This window comes from Larimichthys crocea, chromosome I (assembly GCF_000972845.2).
Source record: "Larimichthys crocea isolate SSNF chromosome I, L_crocea_2.0, whole genome shotgun sequence".
Taxonomy (NCBI): domain Eukaryota; kingdom Metazoa; phylum Chordata; class Actinopteri; family Sciaenidae; genus Larimichthys; species Larimichthys crocea.
This window is the reverse complement of record NC_040011.1, coordinates 42,520,161-42,538,224: the sequence shown is the minus strand read 5'-3', so window position 1 is coordinate 42,538,224 and position 18,064 is coordinate 42,520,161. Positions and strand designations below refer to the sequence as shown.

At 39.3% G+C, this 18,064-nt stretch overlaps 1 protein-coding gene across 6 annotated transcripts in view; it reads right to left on the bottom strand.

Annotated features, from left to right (window-relative positions):
- Nucleotides 1-18,064, bottom strand: part of il1rapl2 (interleukin 1 receptor accessory protein-like 2) — a 380,785-nt gene that overhangs the window by 58,865 nt on the left and 303,856 nt on the right. For all 6 annotated transcript variants that reach the window (XM_027282199.1, XM_027282201.1, XM_027282205.1 and 3 more), the window contains exon 7: nt 6,393-6,467. In XM_027282199.1, the coding sequence (XP_027138000.1) occupies nt 6,393-6,467 (75 nt within the window). The remainder of the gene's footprint in view (nt 1-6,392; nt 6,468-18,064) is intronic.

The window sequence follows — 18,064 nt, the reverse complement described above, 5'->3', positions numbered from 1 at the left end:
CCCCCCCCCCCCAAAAAAAAAATACTTTTGAGAGTCTAGGAACTACAGATGTTTAGTATTTCTGTTAAAAAAATGACTTCAAATAGGCTGTTAATAAAGTATTGAAAATTATAGATTTTTGTCAGTTTATTGTTTAAGACATAATTAGTCTTAGTCCAAGTATACAGGGACTGTTTGCATCTGTCCACTGTGTGCTAAAATGTATGGACTATTTCCAGATGTGTTTGTGCATACCTGATTTTTATGAGATTTACTAATTTCTTCAATGCCAATATCTGCAGCATGTTAGCCCACATGTGCCAGTGTCTGTATGACAACGCAGAAAAGGCCCATTTGAAGGTATATTACAGTAAAAGACCTTAAAAGTAAAGGACAGTAAGTTTTTTGTTTATTTAAAATGACCTGAAACACAAGTCACCACTTGGTCAGTGTAAACAGACAGTCCACTGTTGGTAGGGTAGGACTGTATGTGTGTGTTTGTGTGTATCTATGCACCTGCGTATGCTTCGGCGATTTCCAAGAAGGCCACTATTTTAATCTCCCGGATGACTTAGCGTGTCGCCAGCAAATGGCCATGGACAGCTGAGGTCTAATAGCTACGTCTGCCAGGTAGAGTTGACATACACGTGCACACACACACACACACATGCACTCACAATCAGTTCAGTCAATTTGGGTGAACTGGAAACAGGTGTGTACAGCATGTGTGACAGTCAGGGTCCTCTGCACAGTGTATCTAACAATCATTGTGTAGAATATTAAAGCCACTCAGAGTAGCATTTTAGTCTCAAATGAATAGTTTGACATTTTGGAAAATCCAGTATTCTCAGGAAATGGTACAAACAGCTGACCTCTACGGTAAATAACATGTTATATCTTGTTTTACAAAAACAAAAGTTTTACAAAGGGTTAGTTATATACAAGGGGAGTATTTCTGGAGTCTCTGCAGCTATTACCATTGTTTGTCTAGCACTGGTGGAAAGTAATTGAAAAAAATCTAATCATGTACTTTTTTAAAAACTTTTTTATACTTTATACCATTACATCTCAAAGACAAATATTATACCATTTACATGGTAATGAGATAACTGCTGTGGAAGGGTCTAAGGACAGAGGGTGTCACTCCCTGTACAGATTGTAAAGCCCTCTGAGGCAAATGTACTTTGTGACTTTGGGCTATACAAATAAAATTGAAATTGAATTGAAATTGAATGTAATCAACAAATACATCATGATAATATGAATAAGATTTTATTTTTTCACGAGCCACCCAACAGTATACATATCAAATTTAAAATATGTTAAAAACTACTAAGTTTACCCTCATTAGACTCCTGACCTACATGTAATACATTAGTAATCATAATCCAATGAATACTGTACATTATACTGAAATGTACTTTAATCCTTTAACTCTATATTGATGGTAATACCTTTATAATTGTACTTTTATTTAAGTAAAATTTCAAAATGCAGGACTTGTACTTTGCTTTGCTATTTCAAACTTAAGTAAGATCACTTCTTCCATCACTGTTGCCTAGTAACCTCAGCTTAAACCTAGACTCCTCGAAGTCACTACGCCCAGCCAAGAAATAGTCGTGTTCGTACAGTAACCGAAATTTTCTGATAAGTTGATGACAGACAGAAAGTCAGTCCTTGTACTGACACGACCTGTAACATGATGGATTCAACATGAAAACAATCACATATTCACGTGTTTGTGTGATTCTTTCCAATGTAAAACACTTTACCTATTATCTTTATTAATAAGAAAAAGTGCAATGATTATATCAGTGGCTTAATCGATGAAAAGAAAGGATTCTGGTTTGACAGAAAATGGATAACAAACCAGAAATAAAACACAAATGAAACTCATTGTAAAACAAAATATATATTTTTTGGTAAAATTCTTAAAGAAATCTTTCGTTTTGAAGATGATCCCAGAAACAATAAAAATGCATTTAACCAACAAAAACTACCAGTTTATTCAGCACAACTAGCTGAAACTAATGCTGTCTAATACATTAAGAAACTAGCAGCTGAGTGCAAACATGTTTTAAAGGTTTATGTTTGTTACCATAGATGGCAAACACTTAAAATGAACTCTTGAACTTTTCTTAAGAGTTGCATGAATACGGTTTATCCAAAATAGCAGATGTGATTTTGCACTGGAGGCTTGCTCTTAGCTGATTGAGCTCTTGAGGGAGAACATTAACATATTTCATCTTCTAGGTGTCACTGCAGTCAACAGCAACTTAACATTTCAACACTGAACCATACTGAATGATGATAAGAGTGAAAATAAAGCAGTAGATGGTGTCTTATATTGAAAGCGAGTGTTTGGATCGTTAGAATAAATGAGAGAAACAACCGCCAGTTGAGCAATTAGCTGAGCTTCACTGGCTTTAAATGTGACTGACATTCAGGTCTGAACGCAGCGGCCAGACAAATTACCGACGGTAAATAATGAACCGTAGCAATTTGTTGAGTCTGTGATGAATGAAAGGAATATTTCACATTTCCAGTTATGAGATCAAATTGTGTTTAATTCAACAAGTCATATCGCAGTTTTTCATGCCTCTGTTTTTTTTTTTTTTAGGTTTTATATTCGCTCTCTAGTCTACGTTCATCAGTCAGCTTTGTCAGTTCTATTCTATAGTTTTAGAAAAGGCTATTCATTGTTTAAATTGTGACCAGTCAACGAGTTAAACGTGTCTCAGATTAGTTTAAGACATTTAATAAAGTTTTCTTTTCAGTATTAATCAGATAACTTGATTGGTGATGCCTTTTTATTTTTAACTCACACTCATATTTTAATCTTGAACTTCCATTCCTCACATAACCGTGATTCAAGGCGTGAAAGTTCAGAGCGAGTTTAATCAGAAGCAAAAATGTCAGGAACTGAGATATGAGCTCCAAATGTGTTTATCAAGGCACGGTGAATAATATATTAACCCAAGAAGTGCCGAAAACAATAAAGATACTTTCTTAGTCTTTCAGTAACTGCATATGACATTTAAATTCTGGGCTATTTCCAGGCAAGTACTGATAATATAGCATTGCATGTGCATTACACACCTACACGCTCCTAACAACAGGGATTGGATTTATCAGGGGATGTGCAAATAAATCCTCAAGCACCATTAGTCTATCTTTTTGATTTTTTTTTTCCACTCATATCATGAATCAATCTTTAATTATAGCCGGTTTTGTCTGTCTACTGCCTGTAGCCCACATCAGTACAATAACAATGAGCATAATGAATTGTGTTTATAACCCACAGCATTACAGAATAATGAGAAAAGAAGAGGAGATGGGGGAAGGATGTTGGGTGGCGGAGAGAGGAAAGAAAAGAGAAACGTTTGAATGAAACGATGGAGAAAAGAAAGAAAAAAGAAGAAAAAAAACAAGAGTTAACAAAGAAGGGAAAGATAACAGGATGAAGAGGAGAAGAGTGGAGAAAGAGAAGAGAGGGGAAAAAGAGCAAGATGAACAACATAACTGTGGCTGCTGATGTAAATCACCCCCAGGTTAAAACAAGATGATAATTAAAAATGTACTGCGGGGTCACACTGTGACTCTTTGTGTGTGTGTGTGAGAGAGGGAGTGTACAGTGTGTGTGAACATGTGTGTGTCTTACTGTGCAGCCTTTATTGCTGTAGGTTGGATTGTATGTGTATGTGTGTGTGTGTGTGTGTGTGTGATGGGGGGGTTGGCGGGGGGCCGGGTTGCAGTGCCCATTAAAAGGTGTCCCTGCTGCAATCAGTGTACAGAGGCCTTAGGGCCTATTTGTTGCTACATCAATCTGCAGTTAATGGAAACACACACAGCACGCAAACACACGTGCATGCACACACATCCAAACACATTTCCTGCCTACAGTGCTAACATTGTCAGAGAGACCGCTGAACAGCAGGAGACACACGAATGCATACACGCATGTGTGCACTTGAATACACACACACACACAGACACACACACAGCTGGCAAAGAAGCCAGCCAACCTGGCCCACAGCAGAACACAACACACACTGTTTAGTACACAAGCAAATACTAATGAGATCCCTTCACTTTTAGAAATTCCAGCCTCCTTATTTCTTTTTAGATTTCTTTATCAGACTGTTCTGGTTGTTATCGGAACAGCCTGTAGGCTTTTCGTTCAGATTCCTGGCTTTTGTGATCATGCTAACAGTGCTAAAATGGAAAAAAAAATAAAGCGGTTTATGTAAGTTGCCAATCAATTCAAACACCCTGTACTCTCAATCTGGAAGTCACCCAGTGAAGAAGAATCAAGGCAAAAAGTCTAAATCTGAAAATGTCACTGGCTAGAATCAAGGCAAAAAGTCTAAATCTGAAAATGTCACTGGCTTCTTTTTTCTCATCAGTAGATAAGACAGCGCTGTAGCGAGTCTTGTGCAGTCTTCATAAATGTTTGAGCACAAAGTAAATTGGATTGAGGAAATAAGTGACTGCTAATCGCCGACTAGAGGAGATAAAAGAACAGGAACAGCAGGACAACACTGGATAGAGTGCAGGATGATACTGAGCAGGGCGATCTAATGCTCACAGAGACGCCATCTTTCAAGAATCTGACCCAAGATGCCAGCCTCAAGGATGTCCTGTAGCTGACCTCAGACCTGCCTATTGATGAGGTTTCCCAACAGGGTTCAGTCAGATATCACAATCAAGTTCCCAGAAACAATGGCAATGCATTATGGTCGCTCTGGCATAGTATTTTCCCCCCCAGAACCTATCATTACAAAATTAAGGGAGGACGTCAGCTGGCTCAGAGATGGACTCTGCAGGTGAGCAGCTTTAATTACAATGAATGAGGCACCATGTTGAATTATGGTATCCAAGCTATAATCCATGAATTACCTGTGTTAATTGCAGTGATGGGAATAACGGCGACTTTTTTCAGTAACGAGCAATCTAATTGATTACTCTTCCTATCATTATAACGCCGTTATCGTTACTATGATTGAAGGCAGCTGTTTTTCATCAGACGAACTAGATCTCTAATCCGAGTGGCAAAGGCTTTTTCTTCTTCCTCCCTCCTTGGTAAGGGTGGTTGACGATTGGCTGAGGTTGAGTAAAATTCCATGGTAAGCCAATCGGAGGTGGAGTTGGGCGGGTGTTGCTTACACAAATTGTCAGACACCACAAAGACGACACTGGACGTTCATGTGAGTCAACGAGAAACAGGAATGGCGAGCCCGGATAGTCCAAAAGTAGCCTTCTTTAAATGGAAGTATAGTATAGTATATATCATAAATAATTGAACATGCACATGTGTATTTGAAGTTCCGTCAAAGACGGATGGAGGTAACTTGCCCAACACTGATTAATTGTTAAATTATCCACATGTAAAGTGGCAATACAAAATACTTTTATATTAAAATGAGACCAAAATACTACTTCTATGTGAAATGGGTCATTCGTAGTAAAGAACTATCCCCAGACTGCAGGTCCCCTCAGCTCTAAGTTTCATAGTGTGTTCACAAGTCTCCTCAGAACAGTTTTCAGGCACAGCAGGGAACCAATGTCAGTGGTTAAACTAAAAATTTACCAGCTCATAAATACTCTTCTGAGGAGTTGGTGGAGACCAAAATAGAGCAAAACGCGGAGTAAATATTGACTTACATTCATCAGGTGTCAAGAAGCACAGCTCCAATGAATGCTAATGTGGCTCCGTGTAAGATATTCGGAAACAGTTTTACAAGGTGATAATATAAACTAAACTATTCCTGCTGCCAAAAATCAGTTATTGCAGATTGAATATAACAAAGTACTGATGAAGTCCATAGTTCATATCATTTTTGACATTTACTGTTCGAAGCACTTGACATCTCTCCATTGAGATCAGTCTTTTATGCTTGCTCTGAGCCAATAATACATTTGACATCAATCAATTTGCCGTAAACAGAGGAGGAGATTGTTGGCATACACACTGATAGCATCGATACATCAATGCTGAAGAGACAAAGAAAAGGATGCCTTCTTGAGGAATATAATGAGCAATAACACACAAAGCTTGAAGCAACCTGATCTCCTCTGGATAGGTTGTTTTATCAGCAGATTCTGAAGTATAAATCAAACCCTGCACTGAAAGTATCTATGGCTCCTGCACTCGCATCGAGTAAAATTCCAGCTTCAGTGTTCATCTGTGCCTGAAGGTCACATTGGAGTGGCACTTGAGCTGACCATCTCTGTTGTGACAGAGCAGACACTGAAGTGTCCCAATAGGGCAGAGATGTGCTGCATTACGAAGAAACGCCACAGAAAGAAGCACTTTGCACTAGTGATGGAGACAACATTTTCAAAATGAGGACCTTAAGGATTACCACTTTAAGCTCAGAATGAGGAAATAAAGAAGAGCTGTTGGTCCTTACCAGGTGTGATTTCTATCGCTGTGTCTTGTCTCGCCGGGGGAAAAAGGACCTTGGGAGGCTGAGTGGTCTGGAGAGCTGAAAGAGAGGGAGATATACAGGGGGGAGGTTGATTATCCACAGAGAGTAAGAGTTTTATACTGATGACCTTTGGTTTGATGCACACGTTTCATCACATTATGGGTCATCATTCCAACAAATCTTAAATAGAAAAATCCTCACAAAGGTTAAGGAGAAAATCCACTTTCATTTCACAATTTACACACACATCCAGCTATTAATACGTACAACTGGTTTGAATAGAAAGACATGAATCACTGTAGTAATACTTATGTCAGTTGCAAGGACAGACAGAGCTAGAGGAAAAACAAGAAAGGGCAGAGAAAAATAAAGCATGTACAGAACAGATGGAACAGTTAAATTGTGGTTGTAGATTTCCACAGTACAGTATTTTGTAAGGAAAGGCCTAGGGAGAGTGTTGGGTTTCGCTCTTCTCTGCAGCATCACAAAACCAAATACAAAGAGACTTGAGCTCAATGACCGTCACACCTACGAGATGTTGCCTCAGCCACAGAGGCAGCTCAATGCACATTCATGGCTTCTACCTGGAGCTCCTCCTAATTTCACTTCACAGAAATGCTGTCCAACTTTTCCCATCACCACCTGTGATGTGTTTCAGTATTCTTCTTTGAAGGCTGTGTTATAATAAATGTCTAACATCGAGATGCTGATTTCTGGTGTCAGCCAGTCGCTAATGATCATCTGATGATCATATTCATATACTGTCATATCATTTAAGAAGAGACGAGAGAAGCAGCAGTGAGAAAAATGATTGGTACGTATTGAAGGAAAATACAGTACACCATCTGTACATTCCTTCGACTGATGATCTGTCAATGTCAAAGATCAAAATTGAAAAGAATTGGCAGAAATGAACTATGCCCATTTTAGCAATGATGTCAGCTCTAAGGGATGGCGATGTTGCTGCACAGTCAGGTTGTCATTTAGTTAGTTCACTACTTTGTTTTAGGTTGAAACCTCTCAACAACTACTGGATGGATTGTTATGAAATTTTGTACAGACAGGTTTCCGGACGATGAATCCTAATGGCTTTGGTGATTCCCTAACTTTTCCCGTAGTGTTACCACGAAGCTGACATTTGTTTGGGCTGCTTGAATATGGCAACAATCATAAGATTATTTTGGCAAACCTTGAGATAACAATCACTGACTTTGGAAACATCGCTGGACATCGTTGTGACTCGACAAAGTCAAACCTTAAGCTGTCTTTCTGTCATCTTGGCTTAAGCTGAAGTAAAAATGCCACTGCCTGGATGAAAGTGAGTTTGGGCGTCTATAGAGGGAACTTACTGTAAGTGCCCCATGTCTTCTCCAGCTTGTACTCCCTCCCCTTGCCACTCCATAACCCTGTCAATCCGTCTATCATTCCTTCCCGCACTCTGTTTCTCTGATAAGACTGATAGTCTCATTTGCATTCTGAAGGGATCGCTGCACCCTTTTGAGATTAATGAGACAACCCCTCACGTAGACCTACACCTCGTCTGTCCTGTCCTCTATTCCCACCTAATACTTTCCCTTTCCTTTCCTTTCCTTTCCTTTCCTTTCCTTTCCTTTCCTTTCCTTGCTGTGGTGGCACTTCATAAGCAAAAGTAAACATTCACAGTTTTCAAATTAACAGCTGGGAGATATAGATAGTAGATTTGGAAACTTGTCATTTCATTTATTTGTTGCTGTCAGTCCACACTTCTTTTGTTGGAAAATGCATTTCTAATGTTTAATAACTACAAGTCTTTAAGCTGGATAAGTGTCATTCCTGTTGGGTCCACAAAAAGGTGTATTTGCCTGCACTCGCCTGATATTTAAGGAACTCATTGTGAACTTGACTGTGTCAAAGTGAGAAGGAGGCACAGTGGGAGCTATGTGAATAATGATTAAGTAGTGGTGCAGTGCATCTCTCCTACATGGATCCATAACTTTATCAAGCAACATGTCTACAGCTGGAGAATCTACTCAGAAGTCTACATGACTATTTTGTGTTTACGTCAGGTGAATTGTACTTTTTGATCCACAGAAAGCCTCAATAGAAACAGTCTACTAATACCATTATATAGCACTATGTTGTACTATTTGGACTTTACTGGACACTTTGTCCAACTGTCTTGTTGTTACATGCAGCACTACTGCCTGTAAAATTACAAGTGACACGACACCAGATGCAACAACGCCCTATGCCATTAATTCACAAAAGCCAACTCTCTCTATATAGGAGAAGAGGAATCGTGTGAGTGGTTGGGTTCTGTGTTAACCTGAATAAAAATCTGAATATCAAAAGGTGTGCTGTGAATAGATGATAATGATGGGGTTGCGGTTTACTTTTAGCATACGGCTTCAAAAAGATACACACACAAGAGCGTGTGCTTGTCTTGAAAATTACAGTATACTATTGATGTGGAAATGTGTATGTCAGCCTGTATGTGGAAGAACTGGAATTAATGTTGGTAAATGGGTGTTTTTACCCAAATAGTCGCAGGAAGTAAAGATTCACAGGAAGTAAACACAGGAACAGAATATCCTGTTCCTCCTAACAGGTCCCTTTAATACGTCTTTGCATTTCTGCCATCTCTAAAGGAAGTGGAGATTATTCAACGCCCCAATTTGGTTTGAGACAAAAGAAATTGCGAAATATTTCCCTCAAAATTTGGTGGAGACCAAAGCAGTGAGTGCTTAAAGGAGACTGAGTACTGAATTCACATTAATGAGGTGGACAAAAACAAGGCCAAGTATACAAAAAAAGGCTAAAGTTGCTCTGTTGGATGTGCAAATGTTGCTACCATGTTCTTTGCATTCTGAAAATATCCAAATGAAGCCTCACAGAATGCTACCTTGGAAGGCCAACAACTCTCTGTCATATATCCAGTAACCAAAAGTGGCAGTAAAATATTATTTATTGCTGGATACACATGCATACAGCGTATATTACATTTCAGATTGGCATTGGCAGTCAAATGTAGCCACTTCCCAATGCATCCTGTATGTGCCAGTGCAAAATACACTGTATTTATTACTATTAAACCATTCAGACCTCATGTGAACTACATCCAAATTGTCTACACTGACCAGACAAACTAATTACCAACACCACATTACACCAAAGACTCAAACTACACTGCTGTCTCAGTACTGCTTCAAGTCCTCCACATCAGGTCATACCGAGCAATAATCACTGGGTGGACCTGACATACCGTACTTTCCGGACTATAGAGCACACCTGAATATAAGCCGCACTGGACTATAAACCACCGATATTTAGGTTGAGAAATGAGATATAACTTCTTCGTGTGCTTTCCATGATGAGGGGGTGAGGGTGTGAAAATAATTCGCTGTTAATAATTTTTCGTGCGTGTTGTGTTGCATGTGCTAAATAAAAACTATCGTGTTCTTCTTTGCACTGACTGAAGAAAAATCAATAGAAAAGCTGCATCTTTGTATAAGCCGCATGGTTCAAAGCGTGGGAAAAAAGTAGCGGCTCATAGTCCGGAAAATACGGTAGTTGTCAAAGTTTGTTCTAGTATCTTTGACCGCAGTCGTTACAGAAGATATACTGTGTACCTGGCAGTACATTAATATTTTAGAGGTGTGTCTGAGCATGTGTGCACGTGTGTCATTAGATATGACATTATGCAAGCGGCAGGAAGTTCAGAACATTTGAAAGTCATTTGAGTAACTTTTCTGTGATTTAAGAGCACTGTGATGCTATCTGAAGCATACCGATCTGATAATTTCAGTTTAGCAGGTGCTCCAAGAAGATTAAAACAAACACTGTCTTATTGCAGTCTTTATCTCCACGGATGAAATGAGCACAGTTTGTGTGTCGAACCAAATGTGACCTTTTCCCCGCTTCCATTTCTGAGATCTGACGTAAGATTCACAACACAGGAAATGTTCTCATCACGGTGTAAGCCAAGAGGACATTTATTAACATTTAAAACAATAAGCACAATTAAGATTTTCTCTGCATGATGTTAATTATTCCTGACCTATAATGTTTTGTGTTGCAAATGGAAAGACCTCAGCATTTTAAGCATCACTTCATTTTGACCTTTGTTGCTTTCTGTTCAATGAAACCTCCAAATACATTCTGTCGCATTTGACCTTTGACGCATTGGACTTTTTATTTTCTCTTTAGGTTAGAGTTTTCAAATCTCACTTGAGAGACATTTTGTAAAAGTATAAAATAATAAGGTCTGTCATCGAAAGCTACCCACTCAGGTGAGAAGATGTACCGTGGCTCTATAATAATAATCCCACATCTGATTAACATGCTGGAGAAAGCTGAATCTTGCTCATCATCAAGCATAAAAGGACAGACTATGGTGGCTATGAAACCAGACAGGAAAGACAGATGTAGACAAATCATAACGATTCTTAGGCAAATCATGTAGAATCGTCTACAGATTCAGTTAACAAAGTCCTCCCACTAAGGGTTAACATATTCCCTTGTTTGTAGACGAGCCAGAGAGGACAGCTTCTTCTAAATTGAGGCAACACTATGTCATGACAAGAGTAATGATAAATCCAGTATTCTCCTCGATCAAGCTTCAATAGCAAAAGACATCTTGGACTCTCCACAACAAATAATACTTATTTTATGTACAATATGTACAGTTTCACAGAGTAACATAGTCACTACAGTAGTCAGATGGTGGTGGAAGAATAAAAAGTACTATATTTCCCTTTAAAATTAGGTGGAAGAGAAAAATAAAAGTAGGAAGAGAAGATATTGACTGAAGTACACCAAGCTTAAAACTATACTTAAATAAAGTATTAGGGACTAAAGTACACTGTCAGCTTCGACAAACAACAGTGAAAAATGTGTACATTTGGTGCTGTTCAGTGTGCATAATCAGATACTATATTCTGTATATCAAATTGATCTGACCTTTTGGCAAAATATGAAAAGTCTAGCGGTGCAGAGAAGCGGGAGACATTAATGTTTAGTACTGATACATATGTCATGCCCTACTCGCACTAAGACTAATTTATTCTTGTCAGAGTCTACTCGAATTTGGCATTGTAATTATTTTCTTTCACTTGGAATGAAATAAGTTAATTGGTTTGATGCAAAGCAAATAGCCAGATGGTTTTTCTTATTCAACAGTGTCACATTAGTGAATACTGAGTGAACCTCTGACATTGAAGTGATAAATAAATGAGTTAATCTTATCAAGCAGCCAAAAAATCATTTGGCTGGCCTTGCAGTCCTTGAATGTCTGTCATTTCTCTCTGTATCTATCTCTTTTTACAATATCTTTTTTTTTTTCATATATTCAGCTTGTTTCTCTAAACTTCTAAAAAATGCAAGGACCCTGCAAGCAACAGAGCAGAGCTGGGTGTTAAAATATGTGATATCTTTATGCCTGTTCAAGATCTCATAAGTCATCCACCCATCATAGCTGTGTCACCACTGCTGCAATGTTTTCACGATGTGTGTCTGTGTGTGTGAGAGTTTTGCGTGTGTTTGTATCATTCATGTTCTCTAAATGGAGGAGTTAACATGGTCATTAAAAGCTCACACTCTCAGCTGAAGACAGCTGTCTCCCTTCGTGAATGACAGGCATGTACGTCAGGAATGTTTTTGAGAGTTTGTTCAGTTTGCCACGTCGCTCTTGCATAATGAGAACAGACACAAAGTCATTGATGTGTCTGCGTAAGTCAGTGGTTCTTGCGTTTCACTTTGAGTAGTTAACACAAGCGGCAACAGAGAACTGATTCAACCGTGAAAGTAAGAATCCAGAATACATTTACTAAATTTGCTGCATAGATGAAGAAAAGCGACAAGTTGGAAAAGAAAGGCGGAGGAGGATAAATGGTGTGTTCATGTATAAAAGGTAGTGAAGATTAAGATTTCAATGTTCATAACGGTTTGAGCCTGCACATCATCAGTACTCGAAATGGCAGATAACATTTACTTTAAACATGGTCCCAAGAGAAATGCACACATGGAAACACCCAACTAAAACAATATAGTTCTAGACAACACCTTCTTCGTTCCAAACAGGATCAACTCGGAGCCAACTGTAGCTGCCCCTTGATATACTGTATATATACAGTACATAGTGAACCACTACCTGAAACAACTACTTCATGCATTGGCTGATGGGATGAATCAAGTTTTCCTGATGCACTGTCTGAAGAACAACTGTCGTGGATGGTGGTATGCACCCATCAGAGCAAATCTTCTAATACGATATATCAGTATATATCATTTTCTAGTTCTAGTCTAGATATTTGCTGGAACTTTCCAGTAGTATTTCTGACCAATGAGAGAGTAGCTTGCTTGTGAATGGCATTTGTTTACAAATTCTGACCATGTACATACAAATGAACAAAGGAAAATGCATCAAATTGATTCCTGAACTGGAACAAAGCAACAAACTAGAGGTCTTAAAATGCCCTGGGAAATAAAAGAGGCACTAAAATAGAGCCTTGTGGGATCCCATATATAATATCTCTTGCTTCTGATCCCCCTTCAAAATTAATATGTGAGTTCTTCCTGTAAAGTGCAAGGGAAAACGTTTTACAGCTGTAAGTCCATACTTCATGCACTTTAACTTTAAAACAGCATAGAGTGATTCAGATGCATTATGCTCATCAAGCAATATTAGCTATAATTTCCTTCATCAAGCTTTTTACTGTGCCAACATCAAAATATATCACACAGTTTTAAAGTTAGTCACTATCTCTCAACCTTATGCTAAGTTATCAGTTACAAGTGTATACTAACGTTGAAGCATTGAGCTTTGGTGCCAGCAACCTACCAGAAATATGGCCAACTTTGGTGCCTGTTATTATTATATTCAATAAATAGGCTGATCCTCTGAAGACATGCTGTCCTCCTTTTAAATGCTATTCCAAAGCAGATTTCACATAAACATTATATGCAATGCCAGCATCTACATATAGAAAATGTGAAGGATGAATCATTTTGGACTGCAAACAAAAGCATCTTGGAGACATAAAGCCGAATCATAGCAGAGATGATGCAAGTCCAGCTTCATGTTAATGTCATTATGATGATCTGGTGTTGTGTGAAACAAACATAGGCCTATTTCTGATGCAGTAACAACTTGGCGGAACAACCTGTGTAAAGGAAGTGTGTGTGAGATCGATGGGCTTTAATGTGAGCCTGGTGCAAGTGCTGAGGTGGCTCTCTCTTTTCAGACACACACACACACACACACACACACACACACACACACATAGATATGCATTGTGGATCATTATTACCGATACCATCTGCTTCAGAGCTATGCCACACTGGAGGGACACCCTGATGGAGAAAACAAGTGCTATCCCTTAACTCTGCACATAGAGCTGAATGATTAAAGACATAAATTAAAAATGAAGGGCTCTGTGGGGAGGGGAAGAGATTGCAGAGGAAGGAGAACAACACTTGATGAGCTTGAATGTGACAGGTACCAGGTGAACACATTTAACTGGCTAAAACGCACAGACTAGCACTTAAAAATGTTTTGAGAGGTTTATCCATCCATCCGTCCGTCAGCTTATGCAGGGTCGGGTTGTAGTGGCAGCTCCTTCCAGCTCCTCCTAAGGGGATCCCATGACTTCCCAGGCCAGATGGCCTATATAGTCCCTCTAGTGAGTTCTAGGTCTGCCTCGGGCCTGAGACACCTCCAAAGGGAGGCACCCAGAAGCAGCAGCGGTGGAAACTCAGATCGACCACTTGTATCCATGATCTTGTTCCTTTTGTCATTACCCAAAGGTCCTGACCATAAGTGACTGTTGGAACATGGATAGACTGGAAAATCAAGAGCTTTTTCCTTCTGGCTCAGCTCCCGCTTACCCACAATGGTTACAATGTTTGCATTACTGCTGATGCTGCACCAAATGGCCGGTGCATCTTGTGCTCCATTTTCCAACAACTCACTACCAGCCAATCACAAAGTCTCACATATAGTAATATCACATAGTATTTGTAAAAGTTGAGGTATTTTTTTTGCAGAGAATATAAGAAATAGGCAGGATGCCAATAGTTGTTGCTATGAAAGCAGTGCACTGACTCTGTTCTTGGTGTATCTTAAAGATTACAAAGTGAGTGTTGGAGCTGTAAGACTGATTGATTTCATTTAAATGACACCTAGACCTGTGAGTTTTCCTCAGTAGATAATTAAAAAGAGGAATATAAAAAGACAATATCAACAGTTGAATGTAATAAGAGCAATACCATCACAACAAAGAAGTTCTGCAACAGGATAATGAATTGGACGCTCTTAAAGTCTTAAATAGGAGGCAACAAATGTTCTTTAGATGATTGCAATGAAAAATCCATTTGGCTGTGACTTCAGAGATCTGTCACCAGTGAACATAACCCAACAGGGAGGAATAAAAAGACAGCAGAAAACTGTGAGAGCTGGAAGTGAAGATAAATGTAACAGAAGAATAAATCCAGTCTGGACCAACTACGTCCTTGAGAAGCACAGCTGGCATTGCTGGCACTCCGTCTTTAAGCCCCCGCCACCTCAGCATGCATGTGTGAGAGTGTATAGTTAGTGATTCTAATTAGTTGATTTAAATCAGTTATGGGACTCATACCTAACTGCCGCCGGTCCCACCGACAGCATGGATGGGAACACACACTATTTCCAGTGTTGGGGCTGGGGGCAGCTCAACCACCCATGGAGATTTAGCTAATTATCTTTCTGCTATCTGTAGGCTGTACTACTCTCCCTCCTTCCCTTTCATGCGGGTTCACATTGAGCAGGTGGAATAACTATCAAGACGTCGAAGCTGAGCAAAATGCATCAACTTTTAAATACAGTACGTTTCCATATCTAACAGACATATGCAATTAACACTTGGAAAGTTTTGTGGGAAGACAACCCATTGACCCTTAAATAAAAAAATAATCAATTCAAGTCATTATTTGAAGCAGCTGAAACTTATAGTTAGTAGTATATAGTAGTATTAATAGTAGTATATAGTATAGTCTTGGAAAGTTTTGTGGGAAGACAACCCATTGACCCTTAAATTAAAAAATAATCATTATTTGAAGCAGCTGAAACTTATTTTTACTGCTCTCAACAGTGTGTGTGTGTTTTTTTTAGCCCGCTTGAGACAGGCTGCAGCCAGCGCCACATATTTTCAGCTTCAAAACGACGTGTGACGTCGCTCATGCGCTGAAAACGTGTGACCCTTTTTTTAGAGAGAATAGCATAACATAACATTTTATAAGATCCGGTGTCATGTTTTTTTCCTTCTTCCTGTCTCTATCTTTGATTTCCCCCTCAGTGTTGATGGTGTTTATGCATGTGATGGATGTAGGCTGGTATGTTTGTAATGTTGTGATAAGTGAATGTGTCAGAACGGTTTCCTTGATGATTTATTTCCTGAGAAAAATTTAAATATTTGAATACTGATCCTGCAGCTGAGTCAAGCCATGAGTCACATCATGAGTCACGACATGAAAAGTACGAGTCACGACTGCCACCTTCACCATTACTACCTTTATTTTCTACACACATTAGTATTAGCACTACTGTTTCTAGAGGAACAGCGTCTAAGATTTTGCTACTTCAGGTAACCTTGAACCAACAAAGATCTTTGTACAACTTTTAAAAAAGATGAATCGGGTCCAAAATGTTGATTATGATGACAAATGCATATATGACATTGAGCAAGAAGTGAGGTCTGTGTGTGTGTGTGTGTGTGTGTGTGTGTGTGCGAGTGTGAGTGGGTCTGCTGAGAGGTGATAAGACCTTTAATAATGAGCTTGTCCGTTCCGTCATCAGTCAGTGCACTGTCACCGTCTAGGCCGTATTCAATCATTAATACATTTTTCATTTATACACATGGACATTAACAGGGACGGAAAGAGAGAGAGAGAGAGAGAGAGAGAGAGAGAGAGAGAGAGAGTGTAAATGGACAGTGAAAATGATTGAGCGGGAGTCTAGACAGTGATAGAGTCTCTCTCGCTCTCTCTCGCACACACACACACACACACACACACACACTGTCTTGTCAGTAGCGAGGTCACACTCAGTCATTAAACCCTACATTTACATACCGCCCTCATCATGCGCACACACACACCTTCATCTTCCATCATTAGCCTGTGAATTGTCTAAATTAAATATCACTTCATTTCCTGAGAGGAGAGCATGTCATTGGATGAATTACAGGAAACATCTCCCCCCCCTCTCTCCCTCTCTCTCTCCCTCTCTCCCTCGCTGTCTGTCTATCTCCCACACCTCTCTATTAATTTCATTTTCATCTTTCAAGTGAAAACAAACCGGAGTAAATGCTGCACTGTCGGTGCCCCGTGAAGCATGTTGTTGCAATCTGCTGCAATTTGTGGCTTTAACGGAAGTCATGTTATTTCAATAAACTCTTCCTCAAGTTTGGTTCGCAAATTTTTCCAGTGACTGCCTGAAACAAGCGCCTTGGCAAATTGGGAGATAACAGCAGAATCCATATTCCTCAGTGTAATACACACACACACACACACACACACACACACACACACACAAACCTAATGAGGATAGAGGTGGCTGACAAAGAATGCGGTAAGCATATCACCCACACAAACACACAAGTAGAGCCCTAAATAGAGTAACACACACACACACACACACGCACACACACTTTCTGATCGATGGATTCTGTCCCCTTGCCCCAGTATCAAACACACTTTCTGATCGATGGATTCTGTCCCCTTGCCCCAGTATCAACCTTGCTCGTGATGCATGGTGGGTAATTATTCAAATCTTAAATGTTTTAACGAGAAACATGTCTCGAGACATCCATTCCATTAAATACTCTTGCGGGTCAATGTTGTATTCATCTGTCATGATGAAATATGTGTTTCGGATACGGGAAAGATCACACACACACACACGTGCAGATAAAGGAAAAGTGATGCGGGACACATTGTGATGCCATACACATTGATCATGAAAATCAATGATGGGGGTGAAGATGTATTGAAAGTAAAAGCTGGATTTTGTTCATCAATACTGGAAGGCACCTGCTCACAATTACACAATAAACATCATTAGATATGAAAATCTATTTCACACATGCTTTAGATGATCTATGTCAGTGGCTTGTTGGCATTTTTGCCTATGGAAGCCAACTTAGCTCAGGCTAGAGAAAATGAAATAATAATGTTAAAGAACAACAACAACAAATGGATTTGGTGTAGCAAGAAAACTGTCTCGTTGTGCATGGCGGGTCAGGATCTCCCTCACAACAAAATCTTATAGAAAAAATAATCATAGATATCAACATACAGTACAATGTTTATTTCCACTTCCTGTTAATGATGATAACTTAAGCTATCTACAATACAAAGCTCAGGACTTTATTTTTTGTGTTTTGATCCACTGATCCACTGATTTAAAATGGCACAGGCACTTCTGGGAGTCTGGAGGGTTGAAGTCATCGCGCCAGCCTTTAAGCAAATCTAGCGTGAAAAAGAGCAACATTAGCGTTTATTTGTGTTTCTGGCCATCTGATGAATTAAGTCCAATATTCATTCACTTTTTAAATGTTTTGGTCTTCACCATCTCCTGAGAAAAATCTCTAGCTCTTTACCTGCTATAATGTCACAACAACAACGTGCATTTAGTACTGAGC